At 39.2% G+C, this 24,305-nt stretch overlaps 2 protein-coding genes across 15 annotated transcripts in view; one reads left to right on the top strand and one right to left on the bottom strand.

Moving 5' to 3' along the window:
* CCNT2 (cyclin T2) overlaps window positions 1-9,688 on the top strand; it is a 38,505-nt gene extending 28,817 nt beyond the window's left edge. For 7 of the 10 annotated variants that reach the window (XM_057316149.1, XM_026510092.4, XM_026510094.4 and 4 more), the window contains 3 exons: window positions 640-803; window positions 4,874-4,944; window positions 5,463-9,688. In XM_057316149.1, coding sequence (XP_057172132.1) covers window positions 640-803; window positions 4,874-4,944; window positions 5,463-6,890 — 1,663 coding nt within the window. In that variant the 3' untranslated portion in view covers window positions 6,891-9,688. The remainder of the gene's footprint in view (window positions 1-639; window positions 804-4,873; window positions 4,945-5,462) is intronic. The other 3 variants (XM_026510096.4, XM_026510095.4, XM_048214555.2) reach the window with 1 other exon arrangement.
* A 5,772-nt stretch (window positions 9,689-15,460) lies between these two features.
* The window catches only part of MAP3K19 (mitogen-activated protein kinase kinase kinase 19), a 47,808-nt gene continuing 38,963 nt past the window's right edge, over window positions 15,461-24,305 (bottom strand). For 3 of the 5 annotated variants that reach the window (XM_026510032.3, XM_026510033.3, XM_026510031.3), the window contains 3 exons: window positions 22,290-22,439; window positions 20,522-21,219; window positions 15,461-15,833 (listed from right to left, as the gene is read on the bottom strand). In XM_026510032.3, the coding sequence (XP_026365817.2) occupies window positions 15,767-15,833; window positions 20,522-21,219; window positions 22,290-22,439 (915 nt within the window). In that variant the 3' untranslated portion in view covers window positions 15,461-15,766. The remainder of the gene's footprint in view (window positions 15,834-20,521; window positions 21,220-22,289; window positions 22,440-24,305) is intronic. The other 2 variants (XM_026510034.3, XM_026510035.3) reach the window with 2 other exon arrangements.

Genomic DNA, 24,305 nt, shown 5'->3' on the forward strand with positions numbered 1-24,305 from the left:
AGAAGGAGAAAAGTAGCATTTTTCTAGTGCTTAGCAACATTGGGCCTTGAAGCTGTTCACCAAAAGGTAAGTTTTCTCTGTGGCTTTGCTGAAAAGAAGACAGAGGTTTACATAGATAAGTGTTAGATTCTCTTTGACTTACTTGAGAATTATGTTTGTTAACCCACATCAAATGGTAGAATTCCTGATTCTATACTGTGGTGTTGAAATTTTTGTCAGTTTTACAGAGCCTTCTGCTTTTTCTTTACTTTGCGATGACATTACAAAAGAAACAAAAATACTACAAAAAAATTAAAATGTTGTATTTGTTTATGCTGATTATTGGAAATATACTGTCTTCCCCTCCTTTTATAAAGAAGTAAAAATACTTTAAAATTTAGAAATATTAATGTATTAGTATTAAGAAAATATTAATATGCTCTGGGGAGTCAGAATGTGGAAAATGTTCATAATCTATGTGGGTTTTTTAGTATTAGAATTTTATAACTATAGTGCTAGTTTTTAACTTAATAAGGTTTTGTACTGTAGACTTAAAAAAAACCTTTATGTTTTTGCTCTAATCTTACTGGTAAATATTTTTCTTTGTTTTACATATTTGAATTACTATGGTTCTTCGTTTTCAAACCTGCTCTACAACAGTCTACACCTTACCACCTTCTGTCTTCAGTACAAACCAACAGTGATAGCATGTGTATGTATTCATTTGGCTTGCAAATGGTCCAATTGGGAGATTCCTGTGTCAACTGATGGAAAACATTGGTGGGAATATGTGGATCCTACAGTTACTCTAGAATTACTAGATGGTAAGTAGAGAAAAATCTTTTTTTTACTTTGAAAACATTTTTTTATTATGGAAAAAGTGTGCCTGCTTTTGTATAGGTTTAAAAAAAAAGTGAAACCCTGTAGACTCATACTTAAGTGAACAGTTACCAGTTCTGGCTGCTCTACCATTTCCCCCTCTCTCTGTAGTTACTTTGATATTAATCCCAGATATCACTTCAACTGTTAATACTTCAGTTTGTGTTTAAGAGATAAGAGACTCCTTAAAAGCATAACTATAATTTCATTTTAACAATCTGGTAGTAGAATTTTAAAAAGTATAATTACATGGTCAAATGAACAGGATGAAAATAAGGGTTCATTAGCCTAAAGGAAAAAAAACTTAAAAAAAAAAAAACAAAAAACAAACAAACCTTGAACGTGTTTTAACTACCAATGAATATATAAAGCCCTTTCAGGACTTTCCAAGAAAAAAAAAAAAGATTTGTAATGCTATAGGTTGGTAGTCAGTTATAACTTACCGTAGAATATGTGAAGTAAATGAGCTAAAGCTATTTCAGGGTAACATTCCTTGCTCTATAGTTCCACTGATAGTGACATGTGTCATTATTGCCTCGTATTATTAAATATGAAGCGACAAAATCAGGGTGCAAATTCTATAAACTGTGAGCCTGGAATTGGGTCTCCTAATAAGAAATTTCTCTGGTAAGAGATAAGAGAAGCTGACCAGAGGTAGGAGAGATTCTTGGGAATTAAGACATTTTAACCAAATGCTGTAGATTTCAGAAAGGAAGTAGATTACACTTCTTACTGAAGATACACCTAAACTGGTATAGTAGGTTTTCAGCCTACTCTTTTTGTGGGCTTTCCCTAACTTCTGTTGCAAAATTGAAGCTAGTGGGAAGATGGGATTCATATCTGTTGCTACTGACGACATCTGTTACATAGAGACCCCTTTGGGTTTTGAATGTGATCTTCCAATAAAATCTCAACATGTTTCTATAACCTAGATGTTTGTTTTCTGTGAAGGGCCAAATAGTAACTCCTTTAGAGTTTATGGGCCCCCTTCTGTCTGTGCCAGCTGTACATCTCTACCACTGTTGCTGGAGAGCAGCCATAGGCAATCTGTAAATGAATGGGTATGGCTGTGTTCCAACAAAACTTTGTTTACAAACACAGGGTACAGGTCATAATTGCAATATTGCCTACCTTTCTGGTAAAATGTGCTTCCTTTTTAGATTTCTTCATTTCAGAGGGTTTTTTCTCTCCCTGAAAAATTTCTCACAGAGTGTGTATCTCATGCTGTATTACTGCCACATGATCATGCTCTTTTCCTTAAATCACCAGAGGTTTTGAAGTTTAACAGGAGAGAAGGAGGGGCTCAGGCAGTTAAGCTTCTGCCCTTGGCTCAGGTATTGATCTCAGAGTCCTAGGATTGAGCCCCATGTTAGGCTCTCTGCTCAGCAGGGAGTCTGCTTCTCTCTCTCTCACTCTCCCTCTGTGTTCTCCCCACCCCCCTTCAATTAAATAATTAAAATCTCTCCAAAAAAAAAAAAACAAGAGAAGGAAATCTTCAATGAGTAGAAATGGCATCTTCTAAAAGCCAGTGTGGGCTTTTTTTCATCTATGACTTGAAAATTAGGTTATCTATGCCACCATCTAACTTCAGCAGTTAACAGGTAAGATAAAGTAGGTATAATCCAAATAAAAATAGTTTATATACATGATCCTAGAGTTCACAAAAAGCAAGTAATCCGCCTCTTACACTGCTCTTAAGTTATAAAGTTGATTTTTTGACACAATAGGGGCCCCCGATAATCCTTCTGCTTCCATTATGAAAAGGCTCAAGTCTGTTATTCATTTGGAGAGCCACTGAGTAGGAATCTGGGACATTTAAGACATGGACAATTTCAGCTTTTCATATAGCAGTCTTTCTCTGTGTTTTAATCACAAAAAAAAAAAGAAGTAACAGTTTAAGATATTAAGATATATATCTGAATTTTAGCTTGGTGTCTAAGCATCAGTGTTCACTAAAATAATTCACTTAATGACTATGGCAAAAACAGCATTGACTTGGACTTGACCTACCTGTAACGTTTGTTGTTGTTTTGCAGAGTTTTGTTTTATGATAAATAACAAACCCTCATGTGGTTTTTGCAGTTTGAATTTTTTTCTGTATACTAGCTTTGAAGGGAAGAAAGGCTTATTTTAAGCATCATACTGTGATTTTTGTACACATAACTAAAATATTAACAGTGATTATTTGACAGATTCTTAGTGTCCAAATATAAAAAGGTGAGGGGTTTTTCTAATTAGGAAGACTAGTAGTCCAGGCATTAGATTGTTTTCACTCAAATTGCATCAGAAAGTTAATGAATCGTGAACAGGTGTAAGTTGTCACAGCTTATGAGCATACAGTAAGTGCTAAGTTCCTGCATATTTTTTGCTTCAAGAAAAATTTTGTATTTGTCTGAATTTTCATTATCAGTCTTGGCTTGTTTGCCTAGAATCATTTATAGAGAAGCTTACTGTGCATACTAAAAAATAATAAATGAATCTATGTAGTTTCTACTGAATTGGCCTTAGTGATATTACATAATATTATAATTCATTTGACTGGTATGAATATTTGTCTTGAGTGGTCAGTAGCTTTATTAATGGCACTATTTTGGAGTAGGAAAGTAGAATTCATCATAACCACACCGCCTTGGAAAAGTGAGTCGTCTCACTGTAATCTGAAATTTAACAAAAAAGTGAGGTAAAAATATATGACCAGGATGGTTTTACTATTTTGTTAATAGTAGTAATTACTAGGAGTCTATGAGTATAGGTGGAGGAATTTTTTTTCTCATTTAACTTTGAAATAATTTTAAATTTAAACTACACTTTCTATATACCCTTTACCTGGTTTCTCTAATGTTAACATCTTATATACATGATTATCAAAACCAAGAAATTAACATTGTTTACAGTACTAGTACCTAACCACAGGTTTTATTTGATGTCCTCAGTTTTTCTGTTCTAGGATCTCATGTTCCATTTGCTTGAAATGCCCCTTAAATCTCTTCTAAATTATGTCAGTTTTTCTACCGTTTATTTTCTTTTGTGACCTTGACACTTTGAAAAATAATGGTCAGGGGCACCTGGGTGGCTCAGTCCATTAAGCATCTCTGTCTTTGGCTCAGGTCATGATCCCAGGGTCTTGGGATTGAGCCCCACATCAGGCTCCCTACTCGCAGGGAGCCTGCTTCTCCCTCTCCCTCTGCCGCTCCCCCTGCTCGTGTGCACTCGCTCTCTCTGTCAAATAAATAAATTCTTTAAAAAGAAAAGAAAGAAAGAAAGAAAGAAAGAAAGAAAGAAAGAAAGAAAGAAAGAAAGAAAGAAAGAAAGAAAGAAAAATAATGGTTAATTATATTATAGAATGTTTCTCAGGGTTTGATGTTTCTCAATATTAGATTGAAATTATGCATTTTGCAAGAATACCACAGAAATGGGTTGTACCTTACTCTGTGTATCTTTTCAAGGGCTACATCATATATCAAGGGTGGTGGTTTTGTTTGTTTTGTTTTTCTCAAAAGGTATACCTTATTACTGGTGATAATAACCATAATCACTTGGTTATGGTGATATCTATCTGCTGGGTTTCTCCGTTGTAAAGTTACTGTTCTTCTCTTTGTAATTAACTATCTTGAGGAAGGTATTTTAGGATTATACAGATACCTTCATTTTCCTCAAACTTTTGTCCATTAATTTTAAAGAATCTATTAATGGATCTTGCCTGCAATAATTATTACTATGATGTTTGCCTAATGAAGATTTTCTATTTGGGGGGAATTTTTTCAATGCTACTAAATTTTCCACAGATTCTGAGTAAGCCTGGGGGTGGGGGGAGAGTGATTTTTTTTTTTTAAAGGATTCATCGTTGAAAATAGCAGTTTAGATCTGTGTCTGCTTCTGTATTTGCTGAAGGTTGAATAGAAGGGTGACGGTGAAGTAGATGAACTCTTGAGGCCTCTTTTTAATATTGCCCACTTGAGAGAAATATAAATCCTAAAGACACCTTCTAAGTTTTAAATTTAAATTTTATTTTTAGAGCTAACACATGAGTTTCTACAAATATTGGAGAAAACACCTAGTAGGTTGAAGAGGATTCGAAACTGGAGGGTAAGAGAATTGGCAGGGTTTAATAGAATATCAGTTTGTCGCTTATCTAACAATTACATAGCTAACCAGTTTGAATTTTTTGGTTAAATATCCTTATTTCCAGTATTCCTAAATAATTACAGTGTATTGTAAGCTGCGTACACTCATAGTTTACTCAGCTACTGTGTCCAGTGTACTTTGTTAAGTACTTTATAAATTTTTTGTTTAATTCTCACGGTGATTATAATGGAAATATTCTCCTTATTTTACAAATGGGCAAATTAAAGCCTAGACAAGTTAAATTACTTTCGCAAATGCTGGGCTAGGATTTAAGCTGTATCTAACTCCGAAACCAGTGGTGTCCACTTTTTATAGCCTTCTTTTGTGCCTCTAAATAAAACATTTATTTACTGGCAACATAAAGCCTTAAACCCCAGGTGATTTTGTTTGCATATATTTAATACAGATTTTTATAAAGCAAGGAAATTTGTATTAAATTCCTCTGCTGTCATTGCTTCTTTTGTGTTTTATTTAAATAGGCTAATCAGGCGGCTAAGAAACCAAAAGTAGATGGACAAGTTTCAGAAACTCCACTTCTTGGTTCATCTTTGGTCCAGAATTCCATTTTAGTAGATAGTGTTACTGGTGTGCCTACAAACCCAAGTTTTCAGAAACCATCTACATCAGCATTCCCTGCACCAGTACCTCTAAATTCAGGAAATATTTCTGTTCAAGACAGCCATACATCTGATAATTTGTCAATGCTAGCAACAGGAATGCCAAGTACCTCCTATGGTTTATCGTCACACCAAGAATGGCCTCAGCATCAAGAATCAGCAAGGACAGAACAGATGTATTCACAGAAACAAGAGACATCTTTGTCTGGTACCCAGTACAACATCAACTTCCAGCAAGGACCTTCTATATCACTGCATTCAGGATTACATCACAGACCTGACAAAATGTCCGATCATTCATCCATGAAGCAAGACTATACTCATAAAGCAGGGAGCAGTAAACACCATGGGCCAATTTCTGCTACTCCTGGAGTAATTCCTCAGAAAATGTCTTTAGATAAATATAGAGAAAAACGTAAGCTAGAAACCCTTGATCTGGATGTAAGAGATCATTATATAGCTGCCCAAGTAGACCAGCAACACAAACACGTGCAGTCACAGTCAGCCAGCAGCAGTTCTGTCACTTCTCCCATTAAAATGAAAATCCCCCTCACAAATACTGAAAAACCTGAAAAATACGTGGCGGATAAGAAGGAAAAGAGTGGATCACTGAAATTACGGATTCCAATACCACCCACTGATAAGAGTGCTAGTAAAGAAGAACTGAAAATGAAAATAAAAGTTTCTTCCTCAGAAAGACACAGCTCTTCTGATGAGGGCAGTGGGAAGAGCAAGCATTCGAGCCCACATATTAGCAGAGACCATAAGGAGAAGCACAAGGACCATCCCTCAAACCGCCACCACCCCAGCAGTCACAAGCATTCCCACTCACATAGTGGCAGCAGCAGCGGTGGCAGTAAACACAGTGCTGATGGCATACCACCCACTGTTCTGAGGAGTCCTGTCGGCCTGAGCAGTGATGGCATTTCCTCTAGTTCCAGCTCTTCAAGGAAGAAGCTGCATGTCAATGATGCATCTCACAACCATCACTCCAAAATGAGCAAAAGTTCCAAAAGTTCAGGTAGTTCATCTAGTTCTTCCTCCTCTGTTAAGCAGTATATATCCTCTCACAACTCTGTTTTTAACCATCCCTTACCCCCTCCTCCCCCTGTCACATACCAGGTGGGCTACGGACATCTCAGCACCCTCGTGAAACTGGACAAGAAGCCAGTGGAGACCAACGGTCCTGATGGCAATCACGAGTACAGTACAAACAGCCAGCATATGGACTACAAAGACACATTCGACATGCTGGACTCGCTGTTAAGTGCCCAAGGAATGAACATGTAATCATTTGTTTAGGTCAATTTTTCCTTTACTTTTTTAATTTAAAAATTGTTAGAATGGAAAACTTCCTCCTGATCTAGCAGTGGTAACACCTGCTGTTGCTACCACTGCATCAATATTTGTAAGTGCTGCTTTATTCTTCATTCTGAAAAGAAGAGATTATAGTAAACAAGTCTTTATCTCCACATATGATAGTGTTATAAATACTGTAAAAGCATGGAAGGTGCAAAACTCAGTATTTCTACAATTGCAGCTAAGAACATTAGGATGAATGGCTGGCTGCTACTAGGAATATAAGATGCCTCAAGCATTCATTATTTATAATTTGAATACTGTAGCTATTTTTTGTTGTTGTTGCTTGGCTTTTGAATGAGTGTAAATTGTTTTCTTTTGTGTATTTATACTTGTATGTATGATTTGCATGTTTCAATGATAAAGGGATAAAACAGTATACTGACAACTGTTTACAAGAAAGTGGAGAAAAATGTACATACATTTTTGTATGTTTAGATATTACCATAAATACTCAGGATTGGAGCTGCTTGTAAGTATAACAATATAACTTTATTTTATCTTGTCAGAGTCCATCACTAATCTAAAACAAAGGTGGCACTTTTTCATGTTAACCTTAAACTCTAGGCCTTACTGGAAGCCACTGAAGGGGGACACTTCACTAACAGATGGGTATGCAGTGCCACAGATGGTCATTTATTTACACTGTGAGGCACTGAACTTTTGCCTTCAGAGCTTCTGACCAGGTTGGCTGCTGAAATAGCCCCTAATTTTCTGAAGGCTCGAAGAGGAAAAAATAAAGTTTACATACTCTTGATGTGAAGTGCATTCGAAATGTTTGTTGGCTTGTTGCAGTACTATAAACACAGAGCTGTTAATAATGGTTATGTAGATTACTGTGATTTGAAAACTAAATCCACAAAACTTATATAGTGAAGAATTAGTAAGTTTTTTTCTTAAATAAAGAACTTTAACACTACATATTTTAACAGTAAACAGGGATTGCTTTTCCTTTAGTGTTCAGAATGACACCGTATTCTTAAACATACTCCTCCCCTGAAGTGTGTTTGTGTGTGATGCCATATTTCTTTTTCAGGTAAATGCAGTCTTCCTTCTAGAAATGAAATTAAACCTGTTGCTCTCTCAGTTCTTTTATATTCTAACAATAAATAAAAAGAAAAGATCACTGACTGTGCATTGTACCTGTATTTATAGCTTATGGTTGTTATCAGGAAGCTCTGTGAGGAAAAAAGGGTTAGCCTCCAGGTAAACAAGCTAGTGGAGGTTTTACATTTGTTTGCACACATCAGTATATTCCTGTTGAGGTCAAGTTTGCACAGTCATCTAACTTCTGAACAAACAATAGACTTTAACTTGTTTAAAATCTGTCTTAAACACCAGTAATGTGGCTCCGGTTTATCAGCTAATCTTGAATTTATTCTGTGGTAAATCTTTGAGCTGTTGAGTGTCTTTAGATGGGGTGAATTCAACTTTCGTTGAACTGAAAACTGTCTTAATTTTTTCCTCTATGTATATGAATTATTTTTGTTACAAAGCCACTGATATGTGCACAATTGTAATTTTACTCAAGTATGTTGCAGTTGTAAATATTAGAGAGTTTAATCTCGTGCTCTACCTTTATTTAGCAATTACCTAATTTGCCAGTAGCTTTATAATTTTTTTTAAGATAATTGTTCATTATTTTGTCAATGTTATTTGAACTTAGGATACTAGGAGCCTCTTTCTAGGGACTTTGCCTAGCTAGCATGTCCTAACATTCGTTCTTTGTCTTGCATAACTTTAGTAATCTTTGTCATTACATGTAACTTTGTTGCTCTGTATGGCATATTATTGTATCCATAAACATGGTATTTTGATACAGTTATACTTTTACAGTGGTACATAATCCGAGGACTAGTAGAGAATTAAGCTGAGTGCAAAATGAGGGCGGGGAAGGGTTTTGTTCTTGGTAATTTAGATGTGAAACCTCTAAGGAGCTATCATGTGAAACGACATAGGGTGGTCGTGCTACTGTATAATTGGGGATGATAATACCAGGAATTTTAATAAGATTTTGTAAAGAATATCCAAAAAAGTAGTGAACTTATTTTCAGTATGACATAGAGAACAATGTGAATATTTAAGGTCTGTGACTATACTTAAACTTCACTAAGAATTTGCAGAATTGTTTTGAGATGTGGGAATAAAGGTAATTTTGTTGAATCTTTATTGGTGCTAATGATGGACAGTTTAAAAGGTAGCTAGTATATATTGTTATGGGTCAGTACTTATTAGTACTTCCAAAATTGAATTTGAAATGCTATGTATTCACTTTTCACTCTGTAAATGTAATTCTTTACAATGACTTTATTTATTAAAGGGCAGCCAGTTGTAATTTGTACAGGATTGTGTGAGCTATTCAAACTCTTTAACCTCTGAAGAGGATTATAGGTTCTAAAACCACCATGGGGATGAATATGAAAATCCTCTTAAGTTTCATTTCCATTAAATGAAAACCCTTATTACTCATACTACTATTAATTTGCTTTCCCCATCTCATTTGCATAAAATAGTTCATCAGCCTGGTCCCATTAGGCTCAACCAAAGAAAAAGACTCCAATGAATGGACATTATTATTGAGTCTTCTTGTAAGTAGCCATAAATAAACCAAAATAGTATCATCAAATTTAGGTATGAAATTCCACATGTGCAAAGTACTGTTAAGGTGATTTACATTTTTGATGAGATTTTTTTTAATATTTGAAATATTAAAAAGCATTATCTTTAAACATCCTTTAAAAGAGTGATTCATTTTTCAGTTGTCTTTTCCCTAGATCGTAGTTTTGTTACCTTTATGCAGAAGCACATTTCATAGAAAGACTTTACTTCTACCTCTTTAAGTAGTTTTCCAGTATTGAGCTGTGCCCCCTAAATATTTGCCTTAGCTACTTTAAAATATGTTTTCAGAACCAAAAGTCAGAGTGTTTTTTCACTGAAACATTCTTGGAGGCCTGCTGTACCAAACTGGTGGTAGTATCCTTTAGTGGTAAGACCTTGCAAAATGTCCCAGTTCCTTTTTGTTGTTGAACCTGAGGTTCGTTTCTTAGATTTGTCTTTGAAAGCAATCACAGGTGCATCTTGATCTTTCTCTGTGTGTGTAGGTGCATTCTGGTTGGAGTTGTTGAGTCCAGATTTCTACCGTGATACATCAGTGGTTTTGTGTGGAATGTCATGAAAGGTGCTTGCATGACTTTGTACCAACAGACTATAATTAGGTAGAATACCTTATTTTTTTGGTCTGTCTGTCTTCCTTGAACTAAAGAAATGACTGGTCTACTTCAGAGAACCAAATTTTAAATGTTTTTTGTTAATTACCAATTGCCTTTCCTAGCATTTTAAGCACATTTTTTGGTTATATTTGAGAATTTAAATTGCTGATTTTTATTCTTAACCAACCTTAGAAATAAACCACTACATACGTATGCATGACTTTGGGTACTGTAGCAGTATCTTGGGTCGATTAGATATTTTAGGGTATTTTGCATTTACTGCGAAAGTAAGTAAGGAGGGGGTGTGTGTGTGTGTGTTTAACATGGTAGTAGCTCTAAAGGGGGACAGTTATATTCTCAAAATATCTTACCATTCCCAAATTTTATCTATAAACAGTAAGCAGTTCTTAGCTACTACTGTGCTTAAATTGCTGGGTGACTTTTAAGATCTGTGCTGAGAAAAATTTTAGAGCTCTGGTGAAGAATCTTTGATTTAGCAGGCTCTTGCTCAAGAGGCTTTCTTGGGAGGCAGCAGGGTTCACTAACTGCATTTACCCAGATGAAGGATCAGTGAATCCCACACCCAGGAAACTTAAGTTAACTGAGCTCACAGAATGATACTTGCTAATCTTGTGTGCCTGTGTATTTATGATAGGCTGATTTAGACGGGGATCTTTGCAATGGAAAACACATTCTGTCTCTGCCCTTCTAGCGTACCAAGTTATGATAACCAATGTATTAATTTGAGAATTCACAATTACTCTAATATATCTGAAATTTGATTGCTGTCAGCCAAATTAGAAGAGTGCTTATTTTGTAAGGGAAGTTTGCCTTTATAATGGAGATGATCTTACCAGTGGGTCTGGAATGCTCAGTGTTTTAGGTCTGATTGGCCATGCATCTATTTTTTATTCCACAATGTCAGTTTAGGCACAGCCAGCTTTTGCTTCTGTGACGACTCTTTTTCTGTTCCATATGATTTACTAGTATCTATTTTCGCCTGACAGGTTCTGTAGAATAGGTTGATAAGCAAGATACATTGAAGGTTGGATGGCTAGGAGTAATTCTGTTTTCATAACGGTGAGTTCACCCATTCACTGTGATCCTTTAACCCCAAAGGAAATTCTGAGAGCTAATTTCCCTTATTTCCAACTTTTGGGAGAAAGCCTCCCTTATAACCTGTATAGTAGTTGTTTTGATTTACCTATTGTTCGTTAAGTAATGAGTACTTTCTTACTTTTAAGGTGTGTTTTTCAAGCAGCTTCACTTGGTTTGAAAAACTTCACGTGTACTCATTTGTTGTCTGCAACGATTGGTATTTCGTTTTCTGAATATACTCAGAACGCACAAGGACTATTGAATAGGGTGTTTGCTGATAGAAAATCCAAAACAGGAATGTGTGTGTGTGGCATGAATTTGATTAGCTACTGAATTTCAGCACAGTATCTATTATGAGGAATTATTAATAAAATTTGTTTATTGAAAATGTAAATCCAAGGCTCTAACATGTCTTGTTAATGTGAATCAGAAATAACTTTCAGGCCCTGGGAATATGAGACATAAGGTCTTAATGTAAGTTTCTCCTTATCTGTGTAACTTCGTGAATCTTCTAGGAGTCTGGCCTTTGAGTTCATTCAGATTGTCTGTAGTCGAGTCTCAGACCCACCACTTAGTAGCTGATGTCCTTGGGTGAATTCCTTGACGTTGTGCCTTGATTTCCATACCTACAAAATGTACCTATTCATAGGGTTGTGAGGTTTAAGGTTTGGGCGATCAGGGGAGGCTAAATAGACTAGATGGCATTGATGAGATTCTTGACAGAGGTATATTTTAGCTATTGGAGGGAACGATGAAAGCCAGTCCAGGTGCATTAAACTTGGGTGTGTATTAAACTGCATGCCTGCTGTTCCCAGAATTTAAGTTGTTCATTCTCATTTATACTTTGGGATTTTCTTGGTTTAACTGTTGCATCACCTCCCCAAAAAGCAAAGAGGAATTGCAATTATCTGGAAGGGGAATTATCCATGAAAAAATATTTAATCATAAACTGCTTTATTATTGCTGCTCTCTCCAACCCTTTGCCTTCCCCACCGATTTGCCCGCACCTTCCACTCGAAAGAAAATTGAACCCAGGTAGTGGCTTTAATAAAATAAAACTAGGATAGAAAAATTACTTTCTCTAAAATGCATCTTAAGCCTAAATGTAAAATAAATGTTTTGAAATCAGTTAAAAGAGAGTTGTCTTAATCTTCTGTTGATAACACCAGTAAGGACCTGTTGTATTAGCATATAATAATAAATTGCACGAGTTTTACTTAGGAACATCACAAAGTCTGTCAGTTCCACTTAGAGTTAGTAATTACGTTTTGTAGTCCATCCTACTCCATTGTTGCTTCCCTCTTTTTTTGCCCTGCTGTTCCCATTATAAAGAAAACAATTGTACGTTTTTGTTCTAGCTCTGCTGTATGACCTGCCTTGTTCCCTCTCCCCAGTACCAGCTCCCAAAGCAGCAAAGAGCCTCACCGATGAAAGGTTTTTATTTTATTGCCATGAAATTAAAGAGTTTTTAGACCTTAACGAGTGTCAGGGCATATACCCAAGATCAGTTTTTGGTTTGGGTTTTTAGTCTTTCAAGTCATAATCCATAAGAGCGATTACTCTACAGATGAATTCAGCCATAGTTTTGCACAAGTGAGAAGTGATGGCAATAGGACAAAGTACTTCAGCTTTTCCTCAGAACTGTTTGCTATTCTAGTTTTCCACTCTTTTTCTTGTTAAATGTACTGATCACCAGTGCAGATGCAGACTGCCTACACTGGGTACTTTAACATTGACAGACTGTCCCGGAAAGCTTTTTTAAATGCAAGTTTCTACCTTACATAGTGGCTTTAAGCTGAATTAGTACTTGCAAGTGCAACACGTATGAGGAATAAAGATGGCCTGGTAGGTGATGGAGGCTTATTGAGCGGATGAAGTGGCTTTTATCTTGGAGCTATTCATTCCAGTATAGAGGGCGGCAGACTGCTGCAGCCTTCGTGAGGGAGGAAGTGGATGATGGAGCCCTGTACACCCCAGTCCCATACTCCAGAGCTTGCTCTTTCCCACTTGGGCAGTCTCCTCACTCAGCCACTGAGAAACGTCTACCGTACAAGGGCTAAAGTAAGTTCAAGTCAGGGAAGTGCTATAGAGTTGGAACTACTCTTAAGAATTTTACCTGAGGGGTTAGATTTCCTCTGGCGGCGCATACAGGAGATTCAGTACCTAGTGAAGTGTACTTTTGAATATGATTAGAAATAAACCTTGTGTGTGGTGAAAAGGGAGCTGTGGCTATGTGAAAAACGAAAAGCTTTTCACACCATTAAAGTAATCAAATTCACTAACTGGACTGGTGGAATTTGTGGGTCAGCATCCCAGTGGGGTTTTGTTGGGGTAAAACTTAAATGTCATTTTATTTACAAACCACCCATCTGAGACGCAGCAGGTTGTAAAGTCACACAGATAACTGAATGATGGTCCCAACTTGCACCTACGAGTCCAACACCTTGAGAAAGTCACTTAGCTCTCAGCCCTATCATTAATTAATAAAATGAGAATAATACTACCAACCCAAACAACAGAATTAAATGAGATGCTTTTTTGTATTAAGAGCTCAGTAACTGCTAGTCCTCTCAGCCACCACTTATCTGCACTCCCAATCTCCTTTCAGACCTCCTCCTCCCAAAGGAAGATAAAAAGGGACCAAACATCTGGGCAGTGATAAGAGCAGAATTCCAGCCTGTTGTGTCTTAAACACAATGACAAAACAACAGCTCTTCGGACCAAGGGTCACCTATCGAAAACAAAAATTTTGAAGGTTCTGTTTAACGTTCCAAAGTTGTATTCAGTATTCTATCAATAGAAGAGGGTTAGGGTTGTTAACACCAGCTTCATGTGTCCATTGCTGTGATACACGTGTACAGAGTATGCTTTCCTCCCTCGTTCTTTCCCCCCTCGTTCTTTCCCATATGTAGTTTATTTGCTCCTAAATCAGATACAACCATCCAGATTTTAAAGCATGCTTAACATCCCAACTAAATTTTTTTTAAAAAGCACTTCTTTAACAAAATATTTCATTTTGTCAGGTCATGCTGATATACAAGTAAATGAGGGACATATCTCTAAAATAACCGTCAAATGTGAAAAAGAACTGTACAAATTGGAGACAAAGAAGGGGGGTGTCACCCACAAAGACCTATCTAAACATGTTGGCCGAAGTAAAATCTTTTCTCAGCTTGACTACATTTCAGTTGCTTCTCAAAAGCTTCTGAAGAACCAGCTTGATTTTGACAAAGCCTGACAACTGGTATTGAAGTACACCTAAAGTTAGTCTGTGATTGTGCCACTTTGAAATGATAGCGGCCAGTGAAAAGCTTCTCTAGAAATAGCTTAAAACGATAGATGGAAATTTGGTAGATGAGTGGAGTCAGCAGTAGAAACCTTATCAACAATGCTGCTTCCACCACCTTAAAAACAAGGCCTTGTAAGAATTCTGACAACTTGTCCACCTTTTCTAGCGAGGTTTACCAATGTTCTAGAAATGGAAATGAAGAGTGACCTCAGGGGGCACCTGGGTGACTCAGTAGGTTGGGCGGCTGACTCGATTTCGGCTCACTCATGTCCTGATCTCAGGCTCCTGGTAACGTGCTTCTCAGCCAGGAGTCTGCTTGACGATTCTTCCTCTCCCTGTGCCCCTCCCTGTGCTCTCTCTCTCTCTCAAATAAATACTTAAGAAAAATAAAAATGACCTCACCGGGGATGTCCTTCCCTCCGGCGAAATGAGCAAAGTGCCCTGAAAAAGTTGATATGCTGACTCACTCCCCTTGATCAGATCTAGCTTTTGTCTTCCTAGCAGGCTTGGTTTAGCTAGGTCTAGATGTGCCGGGACCTAATTCACCCTGCAAATAAGGGAAGTCTTCAAGTTATACCATAAATTACAGGGAGAGCAGCTTGAGGTGTATGGAGCCACCTTGAACAGTACAGCTTCTTGTGGGTGGAAACGGGGTTAGGGGACCCTCTGCTAATGTGCCAAGGCCCTTAGTTCTAACCGTTAACTTTGAGGCTCCTGTAGTCTGCAAAGTTAGGATTGCTCCAAAGTAAACAGAATCTAACATCTCTAGTTTTTTCATTTCTCACCTTCCTCTAGTTTCCTTTCCAAGAAATAAATGTCTTTACCCACTAAGCCAAAATAAAATTTTTTTCTTTTTGTTTTTATAATTTATTTTAAATTAAAGACATTAAAATTGATAGGCCAAAAATAAAAGGTAGAATCCTATAAAGCAATAGAGATTGTAATTCCTGGACAGTCCAGGCTGTAAACACTGGAATAGGTTGTTTGTCGTTACTGTGGAAGAAAACTTTCTCATGTACACGTGTCACCGTGCCTGAAGCTTGAGGAGCCTAGTGTGTAAAAACCTTTTAGTTCGCGACACTGCAGGGTCTGGTTAAATTGGGTTGAGCTGACTTAACAGTAGGAAAACCAAAGTCCCTTCACCATCATTCCCACAATGAAGCAGTCACAGAGTGCCTATAAAGGAACTGGAGAGAAAAGCTGGTGTACATTCAGTGACTTCTCATCAAGAAGGAGTGCTTCAGGAGCTGGGCAGCAGAAGGTCGCTCGTGCTGGTCCCTAAGAAGGGAAAAACAATTTAGAAACAGCACCCCATAAGTGCCTCCCAACTGGATCTACTTGACACAAAATGCCAACTTTAAAAAAGGTACAGGGGTGCCTGGATGGTTCAGTCGGTTAAGTGACCAACTCTTGATTTCGGTTCAGGTCATGATCTCGGGGTCATGGGATTGAGCCCTGCGTTAGACTCTGCGCTTAGTGGAGAGTCTGCTTAAGGGTTCTCTCTTTCTCTCCCCCTCTGCCCCTCCCCACCCTGCTTATGCGCACACTCCCTCTAAAATAAATCTTTTTTAAAAAGTAAAAATAAATAAAAATGGATGCACAATCTTGGCCAAACAGATTGGAGTCCACACTTAAGCCTTTAGCTTTGTGAGCTTAGGTCAGTGACGTAAGCCCTTCTCGTCAGTAAAATGGGGTAACAATAACACCTAACTCACTGGAGAATTAAATAATGTATAGTCAGGTTTTGAACAGGGTCTGGCACATAGTGATAGTTCAAAAAGTAGTCCCTATTGTGATTAAAAACTAGGCCTGACTTTGCCATCGTACTTTTGTTCAGTTTATTTGGGGTGTAATTTATACACAGTAAAATCCACACTTTTAGATGTACAGTTTAATGCACTTTTAACTAGCATTAAATTTACTTTTAAGATTTAGAGGCACTGAAAACCAGAATTGAAAAGCTTTTAAGGGAGTGCCTGGGTGGTTCAGTTGATTAAGCATCTGACTCTTAGTTTTGGCTCAGGTTATGTTCTCAGGGTCATGAGACCAAGCCCTGTGTTGGGCTCTGTGCAGAACGGGGAGTCTGGTTGAGCTTCTCTCTCTCCCTCTGCCCCTCCCCCTGCTCTCTTTCTCTTTCTTTCTCCAAATAAATAAAATCTAAAACCTTTTTTTTTTTTAAACCCTTTAAGAAGTAGACATTTAGGGCGCCTGGGTGGTTCAGTTGGTTAAGTGGCTGCCTTCAGCTCAGGTCATGATCTCAGGGTCCTGGGACTGAGCCCCAAGTTGGGCTCCATGCTCAGCAGGGAGCCTGCTTCTCCTTTGTCCTCTGCCCTCCCCCGCCATTTGTGCTCACTCTCTCTCTCTCTCAAATTAAAGCCTTTTAAAAATAAAAGAAGTAGACATTTTAATGTGATTAATTGAAATAGTCCCATTTTGAGCACTCTTGGGTGAGCATAAAGTAATGGGAGAGAGTTATATACTTAGTACTATTTTGGTTTAGGTTTTTTTCCCTCAAATTAAGCTTTTACCAATAAACTAGTCAATGAAGCAGTGAGCCAGTCGATAGTTATCTGCAATGACCTATTCCAAAGACATTATTTTGGCTAAATTGTCTATCTTTTGATAATTTGGGGAGCAGGGGTGGTGTGGGGGGAGATTTGGGGGGGATAACTACCAGTAATAGCCCAGGTGAAAATGGACTTGAAAATAAAGTGACCATTAAATTATTTTGAAATAAAACCTCACCTTTTGGAAGGCCTTTCTCCTGTCTTCAAAATACGCAGAAATCTCTCCTCTCCAAAAATCCTTTCCTTAACATAGCCAAACTCAGTGACTTTTTTTTTTTTTTCAACATTCATTATCCCAAATCCTTACCCTTTGGCCCATTCCTCTGTCTAGAAATTGCCCTCGTAGAGTTAACCACGATCTTCTCATCACCAGCTGTAATGAGTTCATCCTCCTTGTCATCTCTGCAGAAGCATTTGAAGCATGCACTACCCCCTCCGTTCAAAACGATCTCTGCATAGACTTGGAGGAAACTTTTCTTGGTTCTTCTCCCACCTCCCTCCTTTCCTTCAGTCGTATGCTGGACTTGATGCTGTGTCTGTTGTTACTTCTCCCCTGAGCATTTTCAAGAACATTTTCCTCAGCTCTCTTAAGTTGTTCACAACTACAGCTACAACTACCAACTATAGCTACCAACCTTCAGGTTTCTAAAGATGTACCTCCAATCTCATTTGCTTTCCTGAGCTCCAATCCCATAGCTTCGACAGTTTCCTTAAATGGTGGGCCTTCTTCAATTCCCTGCCCTGCCCCTCTTTCACAACTTTCTCTTATATCTTCTGTTATCCATACTCAAAACCATGCAGTCCTATGATGCCCCATTACCGAGTCCTGATTCACCTTCCCCTGGAAAGTTTTGGAACCCTTCTCTTTACAGTCCCACTGCTTCCACCACCATCCAAGTCCAAGCTCTGGATTCCTGCTTGGCCTTCTAGTCTCAAGCAGCCTCCGTGTGAAGTCCTTCGGTGTACTGCAGTCCAACCTGCTTTGCCAGAGGCCATTTTCTTTACAGCATTATCTGCCCCACATTCTTTGCAGTCCCCTGCTCTTTGCTGCCTATGGCAACAAAGCTCACTTCCCTGGCCTGACTTCCCAAAACTATGTTTTGTTTTCTTTTAAGATTTTATGTATTTATTTGGCAGAGAGAGAGAGAGAGCGCACAAGCAGGGGAAGCCACAGGCAGAGCAGGCAGAGGGAGAAGCAGGCTCCCCACTGAGCAGGGAGCCCGATGCAGGTCTCGATCCCAGGACCCTGGGATCATGACCCAAGTGGAACGCAGACGCTTAGCCCACTGAGCCACCTAGGTGCCCCATCCCAGAATTTTCAACCTGCCCATAGGAGTGCCCCTACTCACACATCCTATTGCTGCCCAAAGTTCATTTCTGTTCTATTCAGTCCTTGCTCCTGGTCAATACCTAGTCTTCTGTACTTCTTTAGGAGTGCCTCCCCCCACTTTATTTCTAACTGTCCACATCTCCAAGGAATATTGTCATAAGGCAAGATTCTAGAGTCCTTGGGGTCTTCACCACTGAATTTCAAGAGGTAATTTTATGCTTATATATGATGCTAATTAGGTAAGATGTATTAATATTCTCCCAAACATTTAATAACTATGGAGCCGTAATTATGTGCCCCATACTCCACTAAGCAATTACATTAACTCTCACAACAACCATATTAATTGATCATTAATGGTGTGAGTTGTGTATTGCTTAGTTTATGAAGCAATGTTTCAAAAGGAGAGCCATAAAAAAGATTTCACCCTTTCTCTTTAAAGCTCTGTGTGTGTGTGTGTGTGTGAGTAATGACAACTTGAAAGAAAATGAAAATAACATGTAGGTCTCTGTGGATCAATGATAGATAATTGTTCAATTCAGAACAGAGCAACTACAGAAGTCTTAAGAGCTAAGACCAATTTCAAAACTAGTACTGGTTCATATGATATTTCTAACACCTTTATGTCTCTTGTGGGAAGTTTTTGCGGGGAGCAAGGGGCAGCTCTGTGCCTGGGGCTCTGTCCACAAAATCCACGCTGGAACACCTGTGGTGTCTACATGTAGGGAGGCCCAGAACCGGAGTATGGAGTCTGTGTTCCTGCCTTGTCCTGTGCAATCCCCTGAAATCAACCAGGACACTCTGATACACATGCTGGGAAAGAGAGACAGAGTCTGAGAGAGAGAGGCACATTTGTCAGCAGGCAGGGAGAACTGTGGGTTTTGAGATTCATTAAGAAAGAAAAAATGAACCCATTCTGGAAGTTGGAGGTTGCCATGTAGGCTTGCTGAAAGCTGGAGCACTAGAATTTTTCATCTAGGAAAAAGAACACACATTTCTTTGCGAGCAAAAAAGGCTTCCTTGTCCTGCATGTACAAGCAAATGCTGAGCCTCACTAGGTGGATGGAGGCCAGGTCGGGTGGGTTTGGGCACCCCATCCTACACTTTAGCTCTCCCTCACCATACACATACACACATACTTCAACCAGAGCCATCTCTCCGCTCTTATGTTTTATTCTTTGAATTAAAATTTCATATGAGGCGTGCCTGGGTGGCTCAGTTAGTTAAGCGTCTGACTCTTGATCTCAGCTCAGGTCTTAATCTCAGCGTTGTGAGTTCAAGCCCCCCACTGGGCTCCACGCTGGGCATAAAGTCTACTTAAAAAAAGAAAGAAAAAAAAATTCATATGAGTAGAGTGTGCCTGGCTAAAAAAGTTTGAAAACCACACAAGCGGGTAATCTCTAAGGTCCCTTCTAACATTTTACCCAGCATTTTATTCCATAGATCCTAGGGAGCCTCAGAACAGGAAAAAACAGGCAACTTTGTGCTACTTTTTTCCTTCCCCAATTATTCCCCACACTTGATGCATGCAATGCTTCAATTAGAGATTTGTTCCGTTGGCTCAAAGGCTCAAATGTTTCCCCTCATTTTGGGGGGACCGGTACGTTAAATCTGTCAGTCATCAGTCAGTCAATTCCTATCAATCCCTCAATATGAATAAATTTCTCACATACTTTCCTGAGAGTCGGTTTTAGGAAGGAGGTGAGAACATTGGTTCCTTGAGAGGAAAGGCAGCTCAGGAAAGGGAAATCTAAGCACAGGTGATGTCATTGCACCATGGCCAGTCCCTGGGAAGACGTCCCACTCACAAATTAGTAGATCTTTGGCAATGTTCGCACACCCATTGATTTGTCTGTCCCTGATAAGACTTAACTGAGACACTTGCTACTTGAAGCGTTATCCCCTACCGTGATGCAATGAGGAACACAGTCACCCAGTATGGCTAATCATGATTCCTTTCAGTACAAAATCACTCCCTGCTTGATTTTTTTGTGGGCCATAAACTGCAGGGAAATGTCAGCAGTCTTGGACTCTGGGGATTTCTCCTCCTCCTGAGTTCAGTTTCTTACCTAGTTAGGCACACACGCACAAAGTCTGCTGCGTTTTCCGAGAAGTGTTCTGGTAACGGAGGCATCAGCCCTCGGTGTGCTCCAATGTAAAACATGGCTGCCATCCTGTCCATGGAAGCCAGTGGAGGCTTCCCTGTGGCCATCTCAAACACGGTGCAGCCAATGCTCCAGATGTCTGACTTTCTTCCGTAGCCAGACTCATTGATGACTTCCGGGGCCATCCAATATGGAGTCCCATGCATGGACTTAAGCATGTCACTGTGGGTGCCATTTAATCCAGCCCAGGCCAAACGCTTGGCACAGCCAAAGTCAATGAGCTTTATTATTCCAGTTGGCATAAGCATGACATTATTTCCTTTGATATCTCGATGCACCACACAGTTCTCATGGAGATAAGCAACACCTTGCAAAATTTGTCTTGTATATTTACAGAACACCATTTCAGGCAATGGCCCAAAACGGTTTATAATACTAGAAATTGAGCCACCGGGGACAAACTCCATGAAAATGCTTACAATGTTTTCTTCCAAACATGTCCCCAAATAGGCCACAATGTTGACATGTTTCAGTGCTTTGAGCAATTCTACTTCTTCCTGCAGTTTCCGGTATTCTTTTTCAGTAGCTAATTTATCAGAGGTATCCAAAGCCACCTGTTTCACAGCTATTAGTTGTCCTTGGCTAGTAAGACCACAATATACCTAGAAGCAAACCTTATTATTAAATATAAATGATATAACTTGTTCACAAAATGCCTCAGGTCATGCTTGTCTTGCCTTCTCCTCCCAAACCCTTGGCTTTTTCTAAGTTGATACATCCCTACCTAAATGCAAGCAAATTTCAGTGTTTCAGTGAGGCCAAATGGGGATGAGTTACATGGTGAATGGATATCATACTGGCTTGGAGTCAAGTGGCCTGGATTGGTTAGAATCCTGGTTTCACCATTCCCCAGCTATGTAACTTTGGGTAAGTTGTATAATGTTTTTGACTTCAGTTTTCCTCATCTATAAAACTGAGATAATAATTCTTACCTCACAGATATCTACATGACTACATTGGGAAAACTCCCCACCAAATAAGTGAAATGCCTATTTCAGTACTAAAGCTCTAAGGAGAAAGAGGAACACAGGTCCTGGGGTAATTTGGCAGTGACCTCATCATTCGCCTTCAGTGGTTTCATGTCTTTCCAGCTTCTCGCTGATATGTCCCCAGCTAGAAACATAACCTGCCTTATCTAGGGATCAGTCTTCTTTTTACCAATCTATGTAAATACTATATAATGTGCTAGGATTTTAGATGGTCTTACATGCAATTCAAAAAATGTAAGGAACGCCTTTTGTTTTTGCCACTCAACAATGATTCCCCCAACTTCTGGTAACATCCTGAGCTGTTGAACAATGAGACATTTCTCCTGCCGGACTTGGACCCAGGAGAATGAGAGGCTAGAAATACAGTGGCCATTGTCCCACCACATAGACCCCGAGAATGAGACCCATTAGGAGAGATACAGAGAGGCCAGACCCTAGTGACATTGTTTGACCCCTGAAATCAGCTATGCCCAGACCACACCTATTCCAGACCCTTCAGTTACATAAACCACTGATCCTTTCCCCCAGGCCAGTTTGGGTTGGGTTTCCTGTTACTTCCAACTGAAAGAGTTCCAAGTAAAAGGGTTCACGGGGTTGGGAGGGCATAAAAGGATTAGGGAGGAAAGGGTGGGTCAAGGAGGAGTGGGAATTTGGGGTTTCATCAGATTTCCCATTCAACTTACTGTGCCATAGGCTCCTTTCCCAAGGATCTCGCCCTTTGTCCACAGGATAGATTCTTCATAATTTAAACTATTTTCAGAAAATGTCTTCTTTTCATTTGAGTTGAGAAATTTCTCCTCCTTGTTGTATATCCTGAACCCATTACTATATCTCTGGGACAATAAGACAAAAAGAAAAGTCACCATTAAACCCTGAGTCATTGGGATAAAGGGGAGGGCTGGAAAGTAGAGTCTTCCTTTCTTCTAACTTGGGATCAACTAGAGAAAGCCAAATATGCACCCCTAACTAGTCGTATAGGATGCTGCTTGTTAGCCCACAGTTTCCCCATGCCAAAAGCCTCCAATCAGGGCATACTGAAGCCTGCCTTTTTCCCTCTAAGAAGGTTTGCCACTTCTCTGCCTGCCTTTGAGTCTCTGTCAAACACAAGTGATAGTGGCTGACTCTTTTGCTATAGTGAGCTCTGAATAGCTTTTGTCTGTTCTTCAATTACTTCCCCAACACAAACAGATACTCAAACACACAAATATATACATAAGCCTATATACACATATTTATACACAAATATACATAGAGACACTCTCTCTCCCTCACGCACAGCCACAACGAGTAAGGGTGGTCAAGACCAGCTGCGATAGAATGAAGATCCATAGTCCTTTAGACTCTTGCTACTCAAAGGAGGCTCTGCAGACGGGTGTATCAACATCACATGGGAGCTTGTTAGACATGCAGAATTTCGGGCCCCAGACACACTGAATTAGTGTCTGCATTTTAACATGATCCACAAGTGATTTGCATCCACGTAAACTCTGAGAAGCCCTGCCCTAGAAGGCAGTGAACAAGAATCTCTGTAGAACTTAGACCGTGTTCTCCAACTGGTTGATCAGGGCTAAAAATGCTTTGTTTTGATCTCCTCCACAAGTTCTTAAAAATAAATGATGGTGACACAGACGCTTGGTGAAGGCCATTAGGAGCCAGACTTCCTTGCAAGCTTACCTTCCTCAAGAATGAAAAGGCCATTTGGGTTCCTCCTCCCCATCCTTCCATGTTTCTATTCAAATTAAATTTAAGGACTGCTTGGGAAGGAAAAGACTGCAAACAGTCAGTTTTGACTTCATCGTTACAGGATGGGGGTACGGGCTGATGATATTTACTAGCTCGTTAGCTTTGCTTAAATTTAAAATGGCAGAGTGGTAGCTCAATCGGTTGAGCTATCGACCCTTGGTTTTGGCTCCAGTTATGATCTCACGGGTCATGATCGCATATGTGGTGACATCAAGCCCCAAGTCAGACTCTGGGCTCAGCAGGGAGTCGGCTCAAAGATTCTCTCCCTCTGCCCCTCCCCCTGCATGCATTCGTGCTCTCTCTCAAATAAATAAATCTTTTTAAAAAATTAATATGGCAGATTGGTGGACTCATCTCAGACACACAGGTGTGAACACACATATCCCCATTTCCTACCCAAGCCTTGAAGCCTCCCTGAATCACTACCTAACCCCAACAGAAACCAGATTCACCATGAGGGCAGAGCTGGCGTTTCAGCTCACTGTGTAGTGATTAAGGGTGTGGACGGGAAGCAGAATGCCTGGCCCCAGCACTCACTATGTTAACTTTCTAAGCCTCAATTTTCTCATCTGCCAAATGGGGACTTTTTGTGTCATAGAGCTGTTATGAAGCATATAAAGAAGACAATATAACATATCTTGCTTGCTCCTACATGGTAAGTTCTCAATAAACCTAGCAAATATGATGTAACTATTTGCCTTGTGTATCCTTCGATCAGCTGACTAAACTAATTGTTCCTGATCCTGAGATAGCTTGATACAGCCTGAGTCAGTGCTCAATAAATATTTCAGCTAAACCTACCGTTTCTGTCTTTAAAATTTGAGAACGGGAGGCTCATGTAATTCAGTGAGAATTGAAACAGACAAAACAAAACCCAATAACCTGTTGATATTCTTCTTCCCCACCCCCATGCCCCTGCAAAACAAGTTTGCTTTTTTAAAAATTTTTCAGGATTA

The sequence above is a fragment of the Ursus arctos genome, unplaced genomic scaffold, assembly GCF_023065955.2.
Source record: "Ursus arctos isolate Adak ecotype North America unplaced genomic scaffold, UrsArc2.0 scaffold_1, whole genome shotgun sequence".
In the NCBI taxonomy this organism is placed as follows: domain Eukaryota; kingdom Metazoa; phylum Chordata; class Mammalia; order Carnivora; family Ursidae; genus Ursus; species Ursus arctos.